The 17274-nt window shown below is 34.0% G+C and overlaps 4 protein-coding genes across 4 annotated transcripts; 3 read left to right on the top strand and 1 right to left on the bottom strand.

Moving 5' to 3' along the window:
* Positions 1 to 3359: 3359 nt before the first annotated feature.
* Positions 3360 to 5881, top strand: LOC124832320 (Tetratricopeptide repeat (TPR)-like superfamily protein). Its single transcript, XM_047306502.2, has one exon. The coding sequence runs from the start codon at positions 3389 to 3391 to the stop codon at positions 5690 to 5692; it is 2304 nt and encodes a 767-aa protein (XP_047162458.1). The 5' UTR covers positions 3360 to 3388; the 3' UTR covers positions 5693 to 5881.
* Positions 5882 to 6486: 605 nt separating this feature from the next.
* On the top strand, positions 6487 to 7342 carry LOC124832322 (uncharacterized). Its single transcript, XM_047306504.2, has one exon. The coding sequence runs from the start codon at positions 6606 to 6608 to the stop codon at positions 7209 to 7211; it is 606 nt and encodes a 201-aa protein (XP_047162460.1). The 5' UTR covers positions 6487 to 6605; the 3' UTR covers positions 7212 to 7342.
* Positions 7343 to 8149: 807 nt separating this feature from the next.
* Positions 8150 to 9852, top strand: LOC124832321 (protein THYLAKOID ASSEMBLY 8-like, chloroplastic). Its single transcript, XM_047306503.2, has 2 exons — positions 8150 to 8631; positions 9080 to 9852. The coding sequence occupies exons 1-2, from the start codon at positions 8257 to 8259 to the stop codon at positions 9467 to 9469; spliced, it is 765 nt and encodes a 254-aa protein (XP_047162459.1). The 5' UTR covers positions 8150 to 8256; the 3' UTR covers positions 9470 to 9852.
* A 3383-nt stretch (positions 9853 to 13235) lies between these two features.
* On the bottom strand, positions 13236 to 14918 carry LOC124832324 (universal stress protein PHOS32-like). Its single transcript, XM_047306505.2, has 4 exons — positions 14650 to 14918; positions 14438 to 14547; positions 14163 to 14281; positions 13236 to 13602 (listed from the first exon to the last, which is right to left on the bottom strand). The coding sequence occupies exons 1-4, from the start codon at positions 14822 to 14824 to the stop codon at positions 13512 to 13514; spliced, it is 495 nt and encodes a 164-aa protein (XP_047162461.1). The 5' UTR covers positions 14825 to 14918; the 3' UTR covers positions 13236 to 13511.
* Positions 14919 to 17274: the final 2356 nt, after the last annotated feature.

Here is a 17274-nt window from a genome sequence, read left to right on the forward strand (position 1 = left end):
GTTGAAGAATGTGAGAAAGACAAAGTCTGTGTGATGAAGTTGTAGGGTGTGGCAGGCTGGCTGGTGGAGGGTGGGGTGTGGTGCGTTAAGGACAGGGTGTCCCTGTTACACTGCCTTTTTGTTTCTCTGTTCTCTTTCTCCTCATACTCTTCTGTGCTCTCCCTCCCTCTTCTAACCAATCACAACCTTTTTAATAAGGCTAATCTCAATTTCAATTATTTTCTTTTCATTCTTTTATTCTTCAAATTACTTTCAACTTTATTTCGATTCGACACTTCATAAACTTTTCAACAAATAATATAATCGGAAGAGGTTGTATTAAACTGAAACATTTTTATTTTAAAAATGTCAAAATACATTACCATCCAAAATAAAAAAAGTACTTAATAGATACAAGAGCACTTTAAAAAATCAGATTACTTTTTATTTTAATCACTAAAACGAAATCCACATTTCTTTTATACTTTTTCATTTTTTACAGTAAAAAGTGTTTCATTCAAAATAAATAAATAAATAAATAAATATATATATATATATATATATATATATATATATATATTAGATAAATTATAATCCATTTCAAAAATTAGATAGATTATGGTTTAGTGATGATTTTGAAAACAATTTACACTATATAGCATTTAAAATAGCTATAGACATTTGTATATATTTGTACAGACATGGTATGTACTTGTGTATATATATCTGTTCGCTCGTACGTACAGATAACATGTGCTCCTGCCTCAGTCTAAGTTTAAGAATAAGTGCCTATGTATGTCAAAGTTAAAGCTTTAGATACACGATAAAGAAGACAACAAAGAACGTTATTTTTACTCTGAAATATATATATTAATAATTAATAATTTGAATATAGAAGTTTTTTACCGAATTATTTAAGTAAATTTAATGTAAGGTTGAATAGATTAAAACCGTAATTTTTCTATTTAAAACATTGATGGAAAAATATATTGTTTATTTAAACTTTATGAGCTTAAGGATTAAAAATTTAATAAAATGAAATATTAACCTCATATAATACTCTTATTTCTTTAAATGTTATTTTTAAAACTTTCTGTATTATTTACCGTTCTAATTGTCTATCATTATTTCATAACTACAAAACTAATAGAAAATGGTAATTTAATTTGAGAAGTTTAAGTAATTAATAACATTTACTTGCCGACACTAAGCCAAATTCAAGATTTGCATTACATATCACTACCAAGTATTTATATACAGGGATCAATGAAATGTCTTGAATTTGTTTCTGAAAAAAAAAAAACCAACAGACGATTAAATTGAGTTAACTTTAAAAATAAAATATGTTTATTATCTTGATATATTAAAAGCACACATAATTTAACTAAATGAAATGTTAGAAAGGAAGATGAGAAAGTGGTTAAGAGAGACAGAAAAACACTGTTTGTTTTCCTCTTAACTTATTGTTGTCAAAGCCAAGAATGTCCAAGGAAATAACCAACCATTCCTTTGGTAAAAACAAATTATTTAAGTTGGTCTCCTGTCTCCATTTTCTGCCATAAAATATGTCTAAATAGTAGTTGTCCACGAAATCAAACTTTGAGTTTTTCTTTTCTTTTTTTAATGTCAAGTTACATGAAGTTATCTGTCATGACATAAGTGTACATGCTATTATAGTTTGTATATTTATAGAACGTATTCATAAACTTATTCAATAGTTGACTAAATCAATAGAGTTTGTCAAAATATAAATTTATTGTTATTTAGTCTGCCACTATACCAGACCAAATGATTCCAATTCCAAAGCAGTTGGGTTTTATTTACTAATTTCTAAGTGGTTGGAGAAGAATGAAACGATGAAAATGAGAGTTATTTATGTTTACATTTATTTATTTTTACGATAAGTGTTAAGGCAGTGTTTGACCAGTGTCCCCCACCCGTAACTGCAAACTGGGCTAGTCCAAATCCTTATGGGTGACCACCGCTTCAAGTGTTTATGTATTTTTTTACTATTTTTTTTATTTTAAAAATATTTTATATCTCTCTATTACTTTTTTTTATTCTAAAATACTCTACACTTTCTCATTATTTTTAACAATTTTTCTCTTTCTCTTTCTCTCTGCATTAATGGAGCATTCATATGCATTAGATTTAAATTTGTGATATATTGTAAAATATAAAATTCAGAGAAAACTTCAATATTAGTACTTTTACCACTTCCATTTTATAAACTTAAAAGTTAGATGCAAATACAAAATAATAAACATAATAATATTAATAGTAAATAATAATAATATATTATTATTATATACTAACTTTATAATGACAAAAGAACTAAATAAATTTTAAATCTTTAACAAATAACTTTTCTTTTATATTTTAAGTATTTAATAATATTTTTATATTATTTATCTAATAAATTAAATACTTTATTAAATTATTTGAGTCAAACATGTCGGTAAGTTAAAACATAATATAATGTTAAAAATTATAGATATTAAATGTAAAAAAGAAAACACACACACACACACACACATATATATATATATATATATATATATATATATATATAAACATTTTTCTAGAAATTTAGAACAAAATTTTAGAATTTATTAAGTAATTTGAAAAAAAAATATATTGAACCGTGAAAATAAGATTGAATCAAACTTATTTAAGAGAAAGTGTAAATAAAATTTTGCAATATATCATAAGTTTAAATCTGAGCCTGTCAATGCTCCATTAATATAGAAAGAAAAAGAGAAAGATTATTGAATATAGTGGAGAGGTGGAGGATATTTTTAGAATGGAAAAAAATAGTAAGAAGGTGTAAAGTATTTTTAGAATAAAAAGAAGGTTTAATAGGTTCGGAGGTCCCTATATTTGGGGGTTCGTTTCAATTGGGTCCTCCAATTTTGAAAGTGATCAATTAGGTCCCTAATTTGGTAAATGTGATTCAATAATAGGATCTCCGTTAAATTGATCACTTTCAAAATCATGTTTTTCGAGGATAATTGATATCTGCAAACCTTACCAAATCATGTTTTTCGAGGATAACAATTATCCTCAGCTTGCCACTTCATAACAAAGTTAACAGAGTTAACTCAATTTAACGCAGATCCTATTATTGAATCACATTTACCAAATTAGGGACCTAATTGATCACTTTCAAAATTGGAGGACCCAATTGAAACGAACCCCCAAATATAGGGACCTCCGAACCTATTAAACCTAAAAAGAATAATGAAAAGCTGCAGAAGCACTTGGGGTGGGGTGGTGGAGGGAGCAACACCTAATCCTTATAGGTTAGTTGGTTCAGTGGGCCCAAGTCTTAACGCGCCGAAACGGCGTCGCATTGATTTCGAAACGGAATTTTAGAGTTTCAATTCGACTTACTAACGTTGAGAGTGTAATGCGGCAATGGAAACAGTTGGGAGAGGTCTTGGTGGCGGCCTCTATCACCAACACGCTATCCCACTCTCACTCTGCAACGCTCAATCTCCCACGCGCCGTCGCTCTCGGACTCACCCAGCCCCTTGTTCTGAGAATCCTTTCCAACCAATCGATTCACCCTTCGCAAAAGCTTCGTTTCTTCGAATGGGCCCGCTCCCACCACAACCCTTCCCCGGCCGCGTACTCCCTCGTCCTCCGCTCCCTCTCCGGCGGCGGATTCTTCTCCGACATCCCCTCCGTTCTGCATTCCATGACGCAAGACGGCGTCGTTCTCGATCCCCACTCCCTCAACCTTCTCCTCCACTCCTTCATTCTCTCCTCGAACTTCAGTTTAGCTTTCCAATTATTAGATTACGTGCAGCACCTTCACCTCGATGCCACCACAATCTACAATACCCTCATCGCTGCTTTACTCACAAAACACCAACTCTCTTTCGCGTTATCCATCTTCTTCAAGCTCCTCGACGCCGTCGATTCGAAGTCCATCGTGTGCAACCAATTGTTGGTTTCTCTGAGAAAAGCAGATATGAGGGTGGAGTTTAAGCAAGTGTTTACAAAATTGAGGGAGAAGAAAGGATTTTCGTTTGATACGTCGGGTTACAATGTGTGTATTCATGCATTTGGTTGTTGGGGTGATTTGGCTACTTGCTTCGCGCTCTTCAAGGAGATGAAGGACGATGGTAAGGGGTTGGTTGCCCCTGATTTGTGCACCTACAACAGTCTCATCACTGCGCTTTGCAGGCTTGGCAAGGTGGACGATGCGCTTGTTGTGTGGGAGGAGCTCAATGGCTCAGCTCACCAACCTGATCGCTTCACCTACACAAACCTAATTCATGCCTGTTGCAGAACTTTTAGAATGGGTGATGCCACAAGGGTTTTTAACCACATGCAGAGCCATGGGTTCCGTCCGGATACGCTTGTTTATAATTCTCTGCTGGATGGACATTTTAAGGCCACCAAGGTTGTTGAAGCCTGCCAGCTGTTTGAGAAAATGGTTCAAGAAGGGGTGAGACCTTCTTGCTGGACTTATAATATTCTCATTCATGGGCTGCTTAGGAATGGCAGGGCGGAAGCTGCTTATACTATGTTTTGTGACCTCAAGAAGAAGGGCCAATTTGTGGATGGGATTACCTACAGCATTGTTGTGTTGCAGCTTTGTAAGGAGGGTCAACTGGAGGAGGCGCTGCAGTTGGTGGAAGAAATGGAAAGCAGAGGTTTTACTGTTGACCTTGTCACCATAACATCCCTGCTGATTAGCATTCATAGGCACGGTCGCTGGGATTGGACGGACCGGCTTATGAAGCATATCAGAGAAGGTAATTTGGTACTTTCCGTTCTTAAGTGGAAAACTGGAATGGAAGCTTCTATGAAGAACCCTCCTGGAAAGAAAAAGGATTACTCACCTATGTTCCCTTCCAGAGGAGATTTTAGTGACATCATGAGCTTCATGACTGGTGCTCAGGATACCACCAACATTAATGATGGAGAGGAAGCTTCCTTCGATGGGATTGACGAGTGGTCATCATCACCTCACATGGATAAATTGGCCAATCAAATGTGCTCTACTGGCTATTCTTCCCAGCTTTTTGCTCCTTCTCGCGGTCAAAGAGTCCAAGAAAAAGGACCGGATTCTTTTGATGTTGATATGGTGAATACTTTCTTGTCGATATTTTTGGCAAAGGGAAAGTTGAGCTTGGCTTGCAAATTGTTTGAGATTTTCAGTGATGCAGGTGTGAGTCCAGTGAGTTATTCTTATAATTCTATCATGAGTTCTTTTGTCAAAAAGGGTTATTTCACTGAGGCTTGGGCTGTTCTGGCTGAAATGGGAGAAAAATTTTGTCCTACTGATATAGCTACATACAATATGATACTTCAAGGTTTAGGAAAGATGGGACGAGCTGATCTAGCTAGTGCTGTTCTTGATAGGCTACTGAAGCAGGGAGGTTATCTTGACATAGTTATGTATAACACTCTCATCAATGCTCTGGGGAAGGCAGGCCGAATCAATGAGGTGAATAAGCTCTTTGAGCAAATGAGGAGCAGTGGAATAAATCCCGATGTTGTCACTTACAATACATTGATTGAAGTTCACAGCAAGGCAGGGCTATTGAAGGATGCTTATAAGTTCTTAAAAATGATGTTGGACGCTGGATGCACCCCTAACCATGTCACAGACACAACTTTAGATTATCTTGGGAGGGAAATTGATAAATTGAGATTCCAAAGGGCAACGATTTTGAGTGAAAAAGATGATCCTTCTTGAGGAGACACAGTTGTAACTTAAGTTCTGGGGAAGGGATGAAATTCTAGCAGTCTATGAAATTGGAATCTGTAATTTAGTTTTTGTATTATCTGAATTGTGCTGTGATCACAGCTGGTGTACTCCACGATCAGTTCTGTTGTTGTATTGTCTTGGCTTCTTAGCTTGCAAATGGCTAGTCAATGTTATGCATCTTCTGTTTTAAACCCAATTAACCAAAATTTTATGTCCTTGGAACAGTTTCGTTCTGATTCAATGTTTTAAAACACTTTAAACTTGAAAGTACTTCTTTTAGAATAGATTAAGAGAATTTGATCTGTAAATTAAAGAAACACTATAAACCATCATTCTTTCTATTCAAATCGTTGCACCTCTTTCCCCCTCCTTTTCATGGATTTTGAGGTGTTGTCTACAAATTAAAGAGGGATTATGATCATTATTGCTCCCTGCAACAATATTAAATTAAATGTATATTTGCTTTCGTATTCAGTGAAACCAAACACAAAATTTTTATCCACTGAAATTATTGTGATAATATTTGTTTTTTTATATTTAAAATATGAATTCGAAACTACAAACGTGAAACATATAAGAGGTTACATTAACGGTAAGAAGAATAAGATTACTATGAATAATGCATTGTGATTTCAAACATTTATTCGTTGCAGTTTTTCTTTCTTACACAAAAGTAAAGGTTCATCTTTTAACTTTTATTTTTTATTTTAACAATGTTACCTTTTGCACAGTTTTGAGAAGGAAACAAGTTAACTGGGTTTGGTTCCAAACGTAAGCTTATACGCCACTCTCAACACACTGTAACGCATTCGTTAAATGGTTGCTTGCAAGCAATACAAAACACAATCCTTGAGTTGAGAAAACAAAACCACATTTGCGGTTTTATGCGAAGAAAAATATAATGTTATCTTTCTTAGGTTTGGTTTCATCACCGGAAATGTCCAACGTGTCTCGCCGGAAGATGACGACCACCAGAATTCACATAATGGCCTTAGATGGCATCGTCAACGTCAACTCGCTCTTCACCTTAGCCCTCTTCCTCGGCATCACCACCACCAGCACCACCAACACCCTCATAGACGCTGACGACACCGACTGCGCCGCCGGAACCTCCATTTCCGAAGGCCTCATCGCATTCCACGTGTACTCCTTCAGCTCCTTCCTCTTCTCAAGCCTCATCGCCTTGGCTCTCAAAAACGTGATCAACTTCAGCAAGGAAGTCGATGATGGTGACGTTTTGGGAGCCAACAACAACAACAGCTGGGTCCACAGTGTTGCGAAAATTAACACCGTGGTTTTGAGGTTGGGGACTCTGGTTTCGGCTTTTGGGTCGGTTTTCGGATGCGGGTTTCTGGTGGTGGCTCTTGTGGATTTGGTGCAGATCAAGTTGGGAACCATTGCTTGTGGGAGTCCTCATACTTTCGCTGCGGTGGCTCCCTTGCTCGTTCTTGTTCCCTCTGCGCTTCTTATCTACGTTTTTCTCGTCCTCTATGCCTTCACTCGTTAAACCAATAAAGAAAATATACATGATTCAATTCAACCATGTTTAAGGTGTCAAAGTGAATGATGTTATCATTAAGGATTCAAAGATCGTTGATGGAAAATGCTGATGAAATGAAGAGATCGAATTCAAACGAATTCCAAGTGCTTTATTCAATTTTGCTTTGCTATCTGGCTTGCAAATTGTTTTCATAATTCAATCTTTTTGCATATATCAAATTATAGATATATATTTTTAATATTATCATAAAAGAAGGGTGCAGGTTACTGAAAAATTGTGTCTTGCTCTGTTTGCTTGAGAGTGAGGAACAACGCGAAGTGATATTAGGATTATTTTTTGAGGAGCGAAAATGTTATTCAGTAGTAGAGAACACGTTGCTAGGACTCGTACGTTAGAACTTCTCTCTCATTTCCATCTTGCCAGAAAGAAATGGCACCTTTTCTAACTAATTGTGTTTGGTTTTCACAACCATTTTTGGCTTAAAATTGCATTTTTCAAATATTATACTGTAATATATACCCAAATGTAATAATATTTAATGAATAACGATAATTTTTACAATACTTTTTTATAATATTTTAACACCATTTACTTATTATTCTGTAATTGGTTTATTTTAATATTTATGATTATTATTATTAATTATGAAATAATTTTGAATCAATTATATAATGATATATAAATAATATTAAAATGTTTGTGAAAAAAATTTATAACACACGAACCAATTCGGAGGTGTTTTAAATAATTTGTGTTTTTATTTTTTGGTCATTAAAAAAAGGGGTTTGATACCCATAAAAATACATCATTTAATAATATAATTATACATATTAAATTAAAAAAGTATAGTTAAATATTATTATTTTAAGTTGATAAATTAAATATTTTTTTAGTTACTGTGAAAATATCACCTAATTTTCCTTTATAGCTTCCTCACGAAAAAAATATAGCGTTGTTTTGAGTATCGAACGAACTGATCGGCATATCTGTTTCCAAACCCAAATCGCAGAGTGAGTTATCTGTGTTAGTATTTCAGTGGCAGTGCAGTGTGATGGCCAGTTGTTCCTTCTCGAAAGTTCGGAAAATCTATGATTTTGGTTCTTTATTAGTGGGACAGCTTACGAGAGCTACTAAACTTATCGAACACGGTTCAGCTTCACTGCCCTTCGTTGAATCTACTTCATTGAAAACGGCGTCGTGTTGGAGGCAGTACCACGACGGAAGGCCCAGAGGCCCCCTTTGGAGGGGAAAGAAGCTCATTGGCAAAGAAGCGCTCTTTGTGATATTGGGCTTAAAGAGGTTTAAGGATGACGAGGAAAAGCTTCACAAGTTCATCAAATCTCACGTTCTCAGACTCTTGAAGATGGACATGATCGCCGTTCTCACTGAACTTGAGCGTCAAGAACAAGTTTCTCTCGCTCTCAAGGTTTTCACTTTTCTAATTCTTCTACATTTTTAATTTTCATGTTTTTAGCCCATAACCTGTTTGTCATAATGCTTCTTAGTCCGAACCTGTTTGTTAGTATGACAATTATTATAAGGTTTAATTCATCACTGTCTCTTGAACTTTTTGGAAATTTTTAATCAGGTCCTAAACTAAAATAAATTATAATTGGATCTAACTCTTCTGTGATATTTGTAATTAGGTTGTTAGAAATCGCTATTTTTCTGCTATTTGAAATCATCATAAACTAACTTCGGGGACTCAGATATAATTTTGTATAACAAAGTACCTGATTGCAATTTAAGGACCTCATTAAAAATTCCCAAAAAAGTTTTGATGTATTAAACTTTCATATTATAGCTGTGCATATTATAGCTGTGCAATTCTTATTGTACGGAGGTTACAAGTGATTAACTGAATGAATTTTCAGATGTTTAAGGTTATGCAAAAGCAAGATTGGTACAAGCCTGATACATTCCTTTATAAGGACTTAATCATTGCATTGGCAAGGTCCAAAAAAATGGACGAAGTGTCCCAATTGTGGGAAAGCATGCGAAAGGAAAATTTGTTCCCTGATTGTCAGACTTATACTGAAGTCATAAGGGGCTTCTTGAACTATGGATCTCCTGCGGATGCGATGAACATATATGAGGACATGAAGAATTCTCCGGATCCACCTGACGAGTTGCCGTTCAGAATTTTGTTGAAAGGACTCCTGCCACATCCTCTTTTGAGAAACAAAGTGAAACAAGATTTTGAGGAGATTTTTCCTGATTCAAATATCTATGATCCACCACAAGAGATATTTGGCGCGCGCTGAGTTTTGAACTCTCTTCACTCTGTCATCCCGGGAGTTCGGTGATTTGCTTTAAAATATAAATGGTATTTTTGTTTTGCTCATAAGCTGTCTTACGGGCACAGTAAAACGTAAATGAGTTTAATTAAATAGAATGTGGGTCAATAGGTTCTATGTTAGTGTAATCGGGTAGTCAATTTTTCCATCAAATCGGGTAGTCAAGTTTGATAGCACGAATCTGGCTTATTGAATGAAAACTGTGCGGAGAAATTTAAGTGAAGAATGAGTGGATTTTAACTTAGGTCATTAGAAATTAGAAATATGACAATGCCATCGAATTCCAGTTATTTTCCTCTGACATGTTATGACGTTACTATGCATCATCTGTTCATTTTTTAAGGATCAAACTTACTTTGTTTTAGATAAAAAGGTTTCATTCATTAGTGTTTTACTTAAGTTTTAAAGGAGTTGCTGAATAATTTTTGCATATTTTCATCTTCTCCTAGCATAGTAGTAATTTCCCTAGTCAAATTTCGAGGTAGTAATAATGCTTATGAATAGTCTTATAAACTCTGTTAATATTTTGCTGGCCCCATGATGTATTCCTGAAGGAGCTGGATCATCAAAGGACTACAGTTCTTGTAGGATTTAAGGATCGAGGCTGCGCTCATTCTTAAGATTTGTGCTCATTGTGTGGTTTTGGGATGATTAGTTGACTGAGGGTTTACACTGTTTACCGAGTCCTTGCGCAATGGAGATAAACTTCTGGTTATTGAACTTTACTGTTCAGCTTGAAATATTCCAATGCTCTTTGTTCAGCTTCATCATCCATGTCCGCAATGTACCAATTGTTAACAATTGTTCAGAAGCAAGTAAAAGAATGAAACTTATGATCACATTTTCTCCGCCCTGCTCAAGAAGATGGTAAAAATTGATAATCTAACGATTCACTGGGAAGATTAGGCTTGCTTGCAGCGTTGGGTAATTAACGAGTGAAAGGCATATAAAAGTCTATATTTTTAAGAGAGATATTAGAGATTCATGACTCTCGTAAACAAATTTATATAAAATCATTAATCTAAAACTTAAAATCATTGTATTTAAATACTGTCCATCAAGTGAGAATTGCAACTGTACCAGGGAGTGCCGGGCGCCGTACAAAGGACGCCCGAAGTGCCGGGCGCCGTACGAAGGACGCCCGAAGTGTCGGGCGCCGTACGAAGGACGCTCCTCAGAAAGGCCGTCCGCTTAGCTCGGCGCCCATGCCACACCCGGAGGGATAAATGCTCGACCACCCAAGTAGGCACGGATTGAACCTAGACTCCGTATAAACTCTCCTACACCAGCAAGTGCCGGGCGCCACGAACAAGGCCGTCCGCCGATCTCGATGCCTACGTCGCCCGAATGGGCGGAACCTCTGTTTGTAAGAAAAACTTTGAAGAACTCACTTGGAATTCCATTACCACGGGATAGCCCCGTACTCTCTATACTCACAAAGAGTGTTCCACAGGAAAATGCCGAGAGAGACGAAAACGTCTGGTACCAGGGAGGGCCGGACGACCTCGTAGAGGATCGTCCGCCCAATTTAGTGCCCGAGTCATCCATAGGTAAAGCGAACGCCCGTATCGTTTGGACGGACGCCCATATCGTTTGGACGGACGCCCGTATCGTTTGGACGGACGCCCATATCGTTTGGACGGACGCCCGTATCACTGGGGCGGACGCCCGTATCATGATGACCGGCCAAACCACTGATCACTGCGACCTAAGCAAATTAACCTGGTTTAGAGGTAATTAACTTTTCACTAATCCCAAGCCCATAGCGAAAACTATAAATACAGGTTCACGGTGAGTGGTAGATAGGTTACATTGAATGCACATTTATTACTACTACTGAAAATAGCCACCGCTCTGAAACTGACTTTGGCATCGGAGAATCTTTTGTAGGTCTCCACCCCTCCGGATCAAGAGGAAAGATAAAATTCGAGAAGAGGATCCGCCGCTGAGACAAGATCGTCGGAAGACTCGGAGACTTGGAACAAAACAGCCCTACACATCCGAAACAGCAACTAATTATAAATTTTTAACATTTCCAATGAAGCTTAATCAAAATCTCGCTACCAATCCATTGAAGCTGCACAAACTCCACAAAAGCCTGAACAAAAAAATCCGCAACCAATCGATTAAAATGCATTGACCATCAACTTTTTTAAAACAATCAATTAGAAACTAACTTTAATAATAAAATTATAAATTTTTAATTCAAATATAAAGTAAATTATTTAATAAACACAAGTGTAGGATAATACTCATAAAAAAATCCATTGTCAAAGGATCCAACTCCCTATTATAACTAAAACATTTAAGTAGAGATGTCTTTTTTTTATGAAAGCAAATAACTAGTGTCATCACAATTGACATTAACTTCTAATAAATTCAGTCACCCACTATTGATTAATGTTTTTTTTTCAGATTATATTATGATGCAATAGATAAGTTGGATACATATAATGCGTGACTTTCCATTTAAATAATTTAAGAATTTCATAACCCACATAAAAATATTAATTTTTCCTCGTTTAGTTACATATGCATTTTACATATTTATTTAATACTTTTTACATTTAAAAAAACTCGAGTTAAATAAGAGAAAGTATATAAATATGTGATGAATATTGTTTTATGATAATTAAATATTTTAAGTTGAATAGCTTTAACCATAATTTTTACTTAATATTCTAAAAAAACTTTTTTAGATAGTAGCTGCTACATGTTTGAATATTTAATTAATGATACATTTTAATTTTATATGCCAAAGCTTCTACAAATATACAAATTAATTCGTTGAACGGAATTTTTTTTGTTAGTGTGAGATGATTTTAAAGAAAATAAATATTTAATTGAGATTAACGTATTTAACTGGATGAAAAATACTTTCTAGTAAAAATAAAAATATTAACAACGGAGTATTAACTTAATTAGATTATATATTCTTAAATATCTGCTTTTACTTAGTATAAGCGATAGGAAGAAGTTATTCATAATAAAGTACTTCAAAGTATATAAATGTCAAATAAACTGTGATATTAAATCATACTTCCTTTGTTCAAATTGAAAATGAGGAAAAAAAATATTACATCAATAGGTTTATCAGGTGAGATTATAAGAAAAAAATCATTTTAACCGTGAGCAAATTAGATTTAGCATAGAATTCAATTAGAACATGCTGATTAATATAAATATTGTTTTTATCTTGTCATCTACTCGTAGATTATTATGTATGATAACTTTATTTACTTTTCTAATCACTGTGATTGTTGTTTCTATGATAAAATCTAGTTTTTTATAATTTAAAAATTATAAACTAACATTTGAATGATGGATATGACAATTCTAAAAGTTGTCTTATAAACTTGCATAAAAAATTTGGTATATATGGAGTCCTCTAACAGGAAGTGCAAGGAATAATTGCTTAAACGAAGCAAGAGAATTTTCCATTTTCCATTTTCCATCAGGCAGCATTCACTTACTCAGAAGCAACATTACATTTTTTTTTCCTCTCTATGTTTCTTTGCAGTTGTTATTTGATCCATGTAATGCTTTCAGACCCATTAGTTCAAACGAAAACAAGCAAATGTGGTTGAATTCTTAGGTAAAACAGAATGAATAACTGTGTTTAAGTTGATTGACAAAAGTAGGGGTGAATATGCAGTTAAATTAAAGAAAGCTACCATATTAAAAATCACCACTAACACATCATTGTGATGCAGCAAAGACAGCAAGAATCAAATAGAGTATCAAACATTTAACACCACCACATCATCATTTGCACTTGTAAGTTCAGTACAGATCCAACACAAACCTTATTTATAAGCACAATTTTGGTCATAACCAAGCACTTAAAAGAGAGTGCTAACAACACTAGACATTTTGCTTGGCGAATCCTTAACTTCAAGTGTGTTCAAAATCCCAACTACACATGTGTAAGACGAAGGAGGAAAACACAGTCTGGTCACTGATGAAGATGGAACAACCGATTGCAAGACCAATCAAGTTCAGTAGCATATCAGATAGTGGAAGGGGCAGAGTCTTTCACAATCGTTATAGGGCAACTTGCATTTATGGTGACATAGTTGGTCACACTCCCCAGCAACACCCTACGATCAACCAATTTTGAAAAACAACATCATTAGATCATCACTGTTCTGTTCATCAATACAACTTATAAATTTGTAAGTATGTTTTGTTTTCTGTTTTATATGTTTGGGAATACATTTTTTCAATGGCAATATTTATACTATTTGTAGTTAAAGACAAAAAAAAAAGATCCTCCCTCTTTCTTTTCATCCAAAAACTATCTCCAGAACATTAAGTGTCGACAAATCTATGAAGCCCCTTATTTTTGGAGTTGACTCAAGACTACCACTAGAGCCAAAACATGAGTCAAGATGCATTTAAGATGGGACAAAAACATAGATGCACTTCTTTGGGAGCTTTTATTTCATTAGTGTTGATCCCCCATTACAATTTGGATTTCATTTCATTAACTAATGTAATAAAGACATGCATTAAAGGTAAACATGTATTATAAAGGTGACATTTCAAATTCTAATTAGAGATCAACAGTAAATGAATCTAAGAAACTGCACTTAATTTAAACAATTAAATCATTATTTCATGCACTTATCTCTAAACTAGAGGGAAAAAGAAAAACCACCTCTGTATGGCACCTAAGCCTCTGCTACCCATGACCAAAGAGTGAAGCTTCAAATCCCCAACAGCTTCACAAATTTTCTCCCTTGCATCGCCCCAGTACAGCTTTGCAATCACAGCCACCTGTATCCAAGGAAAATTCAAACACATTCAACAATCAACGTATGACTAGAACAACCCTAACAAAGTCAAATCAAAACCTAAGAACTCAATCCAACAACACACGACAAGGTAGTACACTAGCAGAGAAATTAATTAGTAAAGTTAAACAGTAAAAACCTGTTTCTGCTTAGAAGCGGTGTCAAGCAGGTCCAACACCTCGGCATCAGAATCCACCTCATAATGATGCATCACATCCTTATCACGAAACTCCGACAACGGAATCAGTGCTTCACCCACATCACACCACACCACAATCAGAATTCAAAGATCAAAATTCTAGAAAAATTAATTGAATTTATTATAAGGGTAGAATCAAAATAGAAGCTTACGTGATCCAGTGGTGGACCATAGAAGATTTCGGGATTCACTGCCTTGGCCGTGCTTGATGTGGATGATGAATAGTGTGTCGCCGTTGCGGAGAAGATTATCAATAGCCCATTTGAGAGCGATCTTACTTCCCTTAGAGAAATCCAAAGCCACCCCAATTCTCCTTTCACTGCTCATCGTTTCAACAAATTCTGGTGTTTTTTATTGTTAATTCACTGTTTACCTTTGAGCTTCCGAAATGTTTGTTGGAGCTTCACAGTTGGGAGGAACTGTCCAATTTATGAAAACGTTTATCTTTTGTCGGTTCACGCGTGTTGGAAGTCAAAACATGTGTTCCATCTATCAACATCATAAATATTTTGTTTTTATATAATTAAAATGATACTTGTAATAAACAAATATTTTAGGTATATAGATTATAGAAATAATTTAAATTTTAATAAAAATTAATTTTATCATTGATAGATTTTAAAAGTTTTGTCTATTAAATTTAGAAAGAAAAATAAAGTTGTAAGTTAAAGCACATAAACAGTTAAAAAGATATAGTAAAAATAATTTGGGTTGATTTAGGAGAGAATTATTTGCTTGTTGCAAGTTCATGAGCAAGATAAACCATCAAACAAAACTGAGACGATATTAAAAATAATGAGAAAATTAAAGCTTTATTTTGTATGATTTATGTTATAATTTACAATATAATCATTTTGGTTTTATGAAATATTGAATCATGATCAGTGTTGATAACGGTGGTAAAGATTATTTTATTTTAAAACAGTATTATATTTTCAATGACAACAGTTTTCTTTTGATAAATCTCAAATGTACATCATTATTTTTTGTAAATTAATTAAATATATTCCTTTCTAAAGCTTCTCAAAGACATTAAGTATTTATTTTAAAATTTATGATTAACTTTTTTTTCTATATAAATTAGATTATAATATTTTTTTAATGTTTAGTTTCCAAATTTCAAACAAATTATACAATAATATCTATTAATTTAATCCATAGTAGTGTGATCTAATTAGTTATGTTGTCTTTATAACCATTCGATAAGCGTTTAAGTTTGTATGACTTCAAATTAGTTGATTGAGTTATTTATAAATGATCAGTTAGTATTGCAAGCAAGCATTTAAACTTAAAAAAATACATGAACACAAAGCGTCAAATCAATCATGTTTAAGAATGATTGTGTCATGATTAAGTCAATAAAAAACAAAAACTATAAACATGAATAAGGCATATGGTACTTAGGTTAGGTTAGGTTAGGCTAGGTTAGCACCATCCTAAGTTAGTTGACATAATTAGATCGACAAATAAAGTTTAGGTCAAGGCAAGGTAGGTCTTGGCTAAGTGGAACTGATCACAAGTTAGGTTGGATTATGAGACTCATGTTGGCATAGATGGGTAACACTTAGGTCAAGTCAAGTTGGGTAGATAATAGATCTATTATGAGTTAGTCATAGTCAAGATAATAAGATTGAGTCGAGTTTAAGTAAAGTAGGTCATTCAACTTTGATCCAACCGGATTCAAGTGAAGCCAAGGTTGATAGAGTTTACATCTTGATGAATTTCTTTGAGAATATGTTGGATAAAGTTGATTTGAACACAAATTAAGCTAAGTTGAGTCGAGCCAATGTAGAGTCATGTCCAATTGACCCACAAAGGGTCAAGTTCATTTATATCCACCTAGGGTCAAGTTAGGCACACCTCAAATCAAGGCAAGTTAAATGCACCTGAGACAAAGTTGAATAGGGTCACTTGAGCCCAATCAATTCTAATCAATCAAGTCAAACTCATGTTAAATCCAATCAAGTTAGATCTACATGAGGCATATAGAGTCAAACTCACATTGAATTGAGTCAAGTAAAACCCATATTTGACCCATGTTAAGTCGAGTCAAATTGGCTCCACTATGAATTGAGTTGTTTTAGGTCCACATCGGACTAAGTTGAATTAGGTTTATCTTTTGTCGAGTCAATTTGAACCCTTTCAAACACAATTTAATCAAGTCTACTCTTGATCAATTGAGTCAAACCTACTAAAGCAAAGTAAAATCAACTCCATCAAGAATTAAGACAAGTTGAGACTATATCAAACTAAATTATGTTAAGTTTAGACCTACATCTAATTAAGTTATAAGATATCCGTAAGACTACAATCAAAAGCTTATATTACGTTTAGGATTGATAGTGAATTTTTATTTATAAATCTTTTACTATGAATTTATATAAATAGTGATAAACTTAAAATTTATATCATGTCGAGATTTATTTATTATATTTTATATAAAAAAAATTTACAGTCAAAAGTGATACAATGGTAAAATCTTTATAAATGCTAATTTAGTATAAAGAAAAAAATATTTGTATTATTTATAATAAAAAGATGTTCCAAATTAAATTTATATATTTTAATTACATTATAACCTTTCAAGAGTTTTCTAAAAAAAAGGTTAAATTAACGTAATTAAACTCGAGTAAATCAATATAAAATAAGTCTTCAATGATATTTCGTTATATACTTGTACTATTTTATATCGTTGTACATATTTGTGAAAATATTCTATAGACATTTATAAATTAATGACGATTGCATATGGCTATTTACTCATATCGATCTTTTAA

This window comes from Vigna umbellata, chromosome 3 (genome assembly GCF_029865625.1).
Source record: "Vigna umbellata cultivar VRB3 chromosome 3, Vumbellata_1.0, whole genome shotgun sequence".
NCBI classification, from domain to species: Eukaryota; Viridiplantae; Streptophyta; class Magnoliopsida; order Fabales; family Fabaceae; genus Vigna; species Vigna umbellata.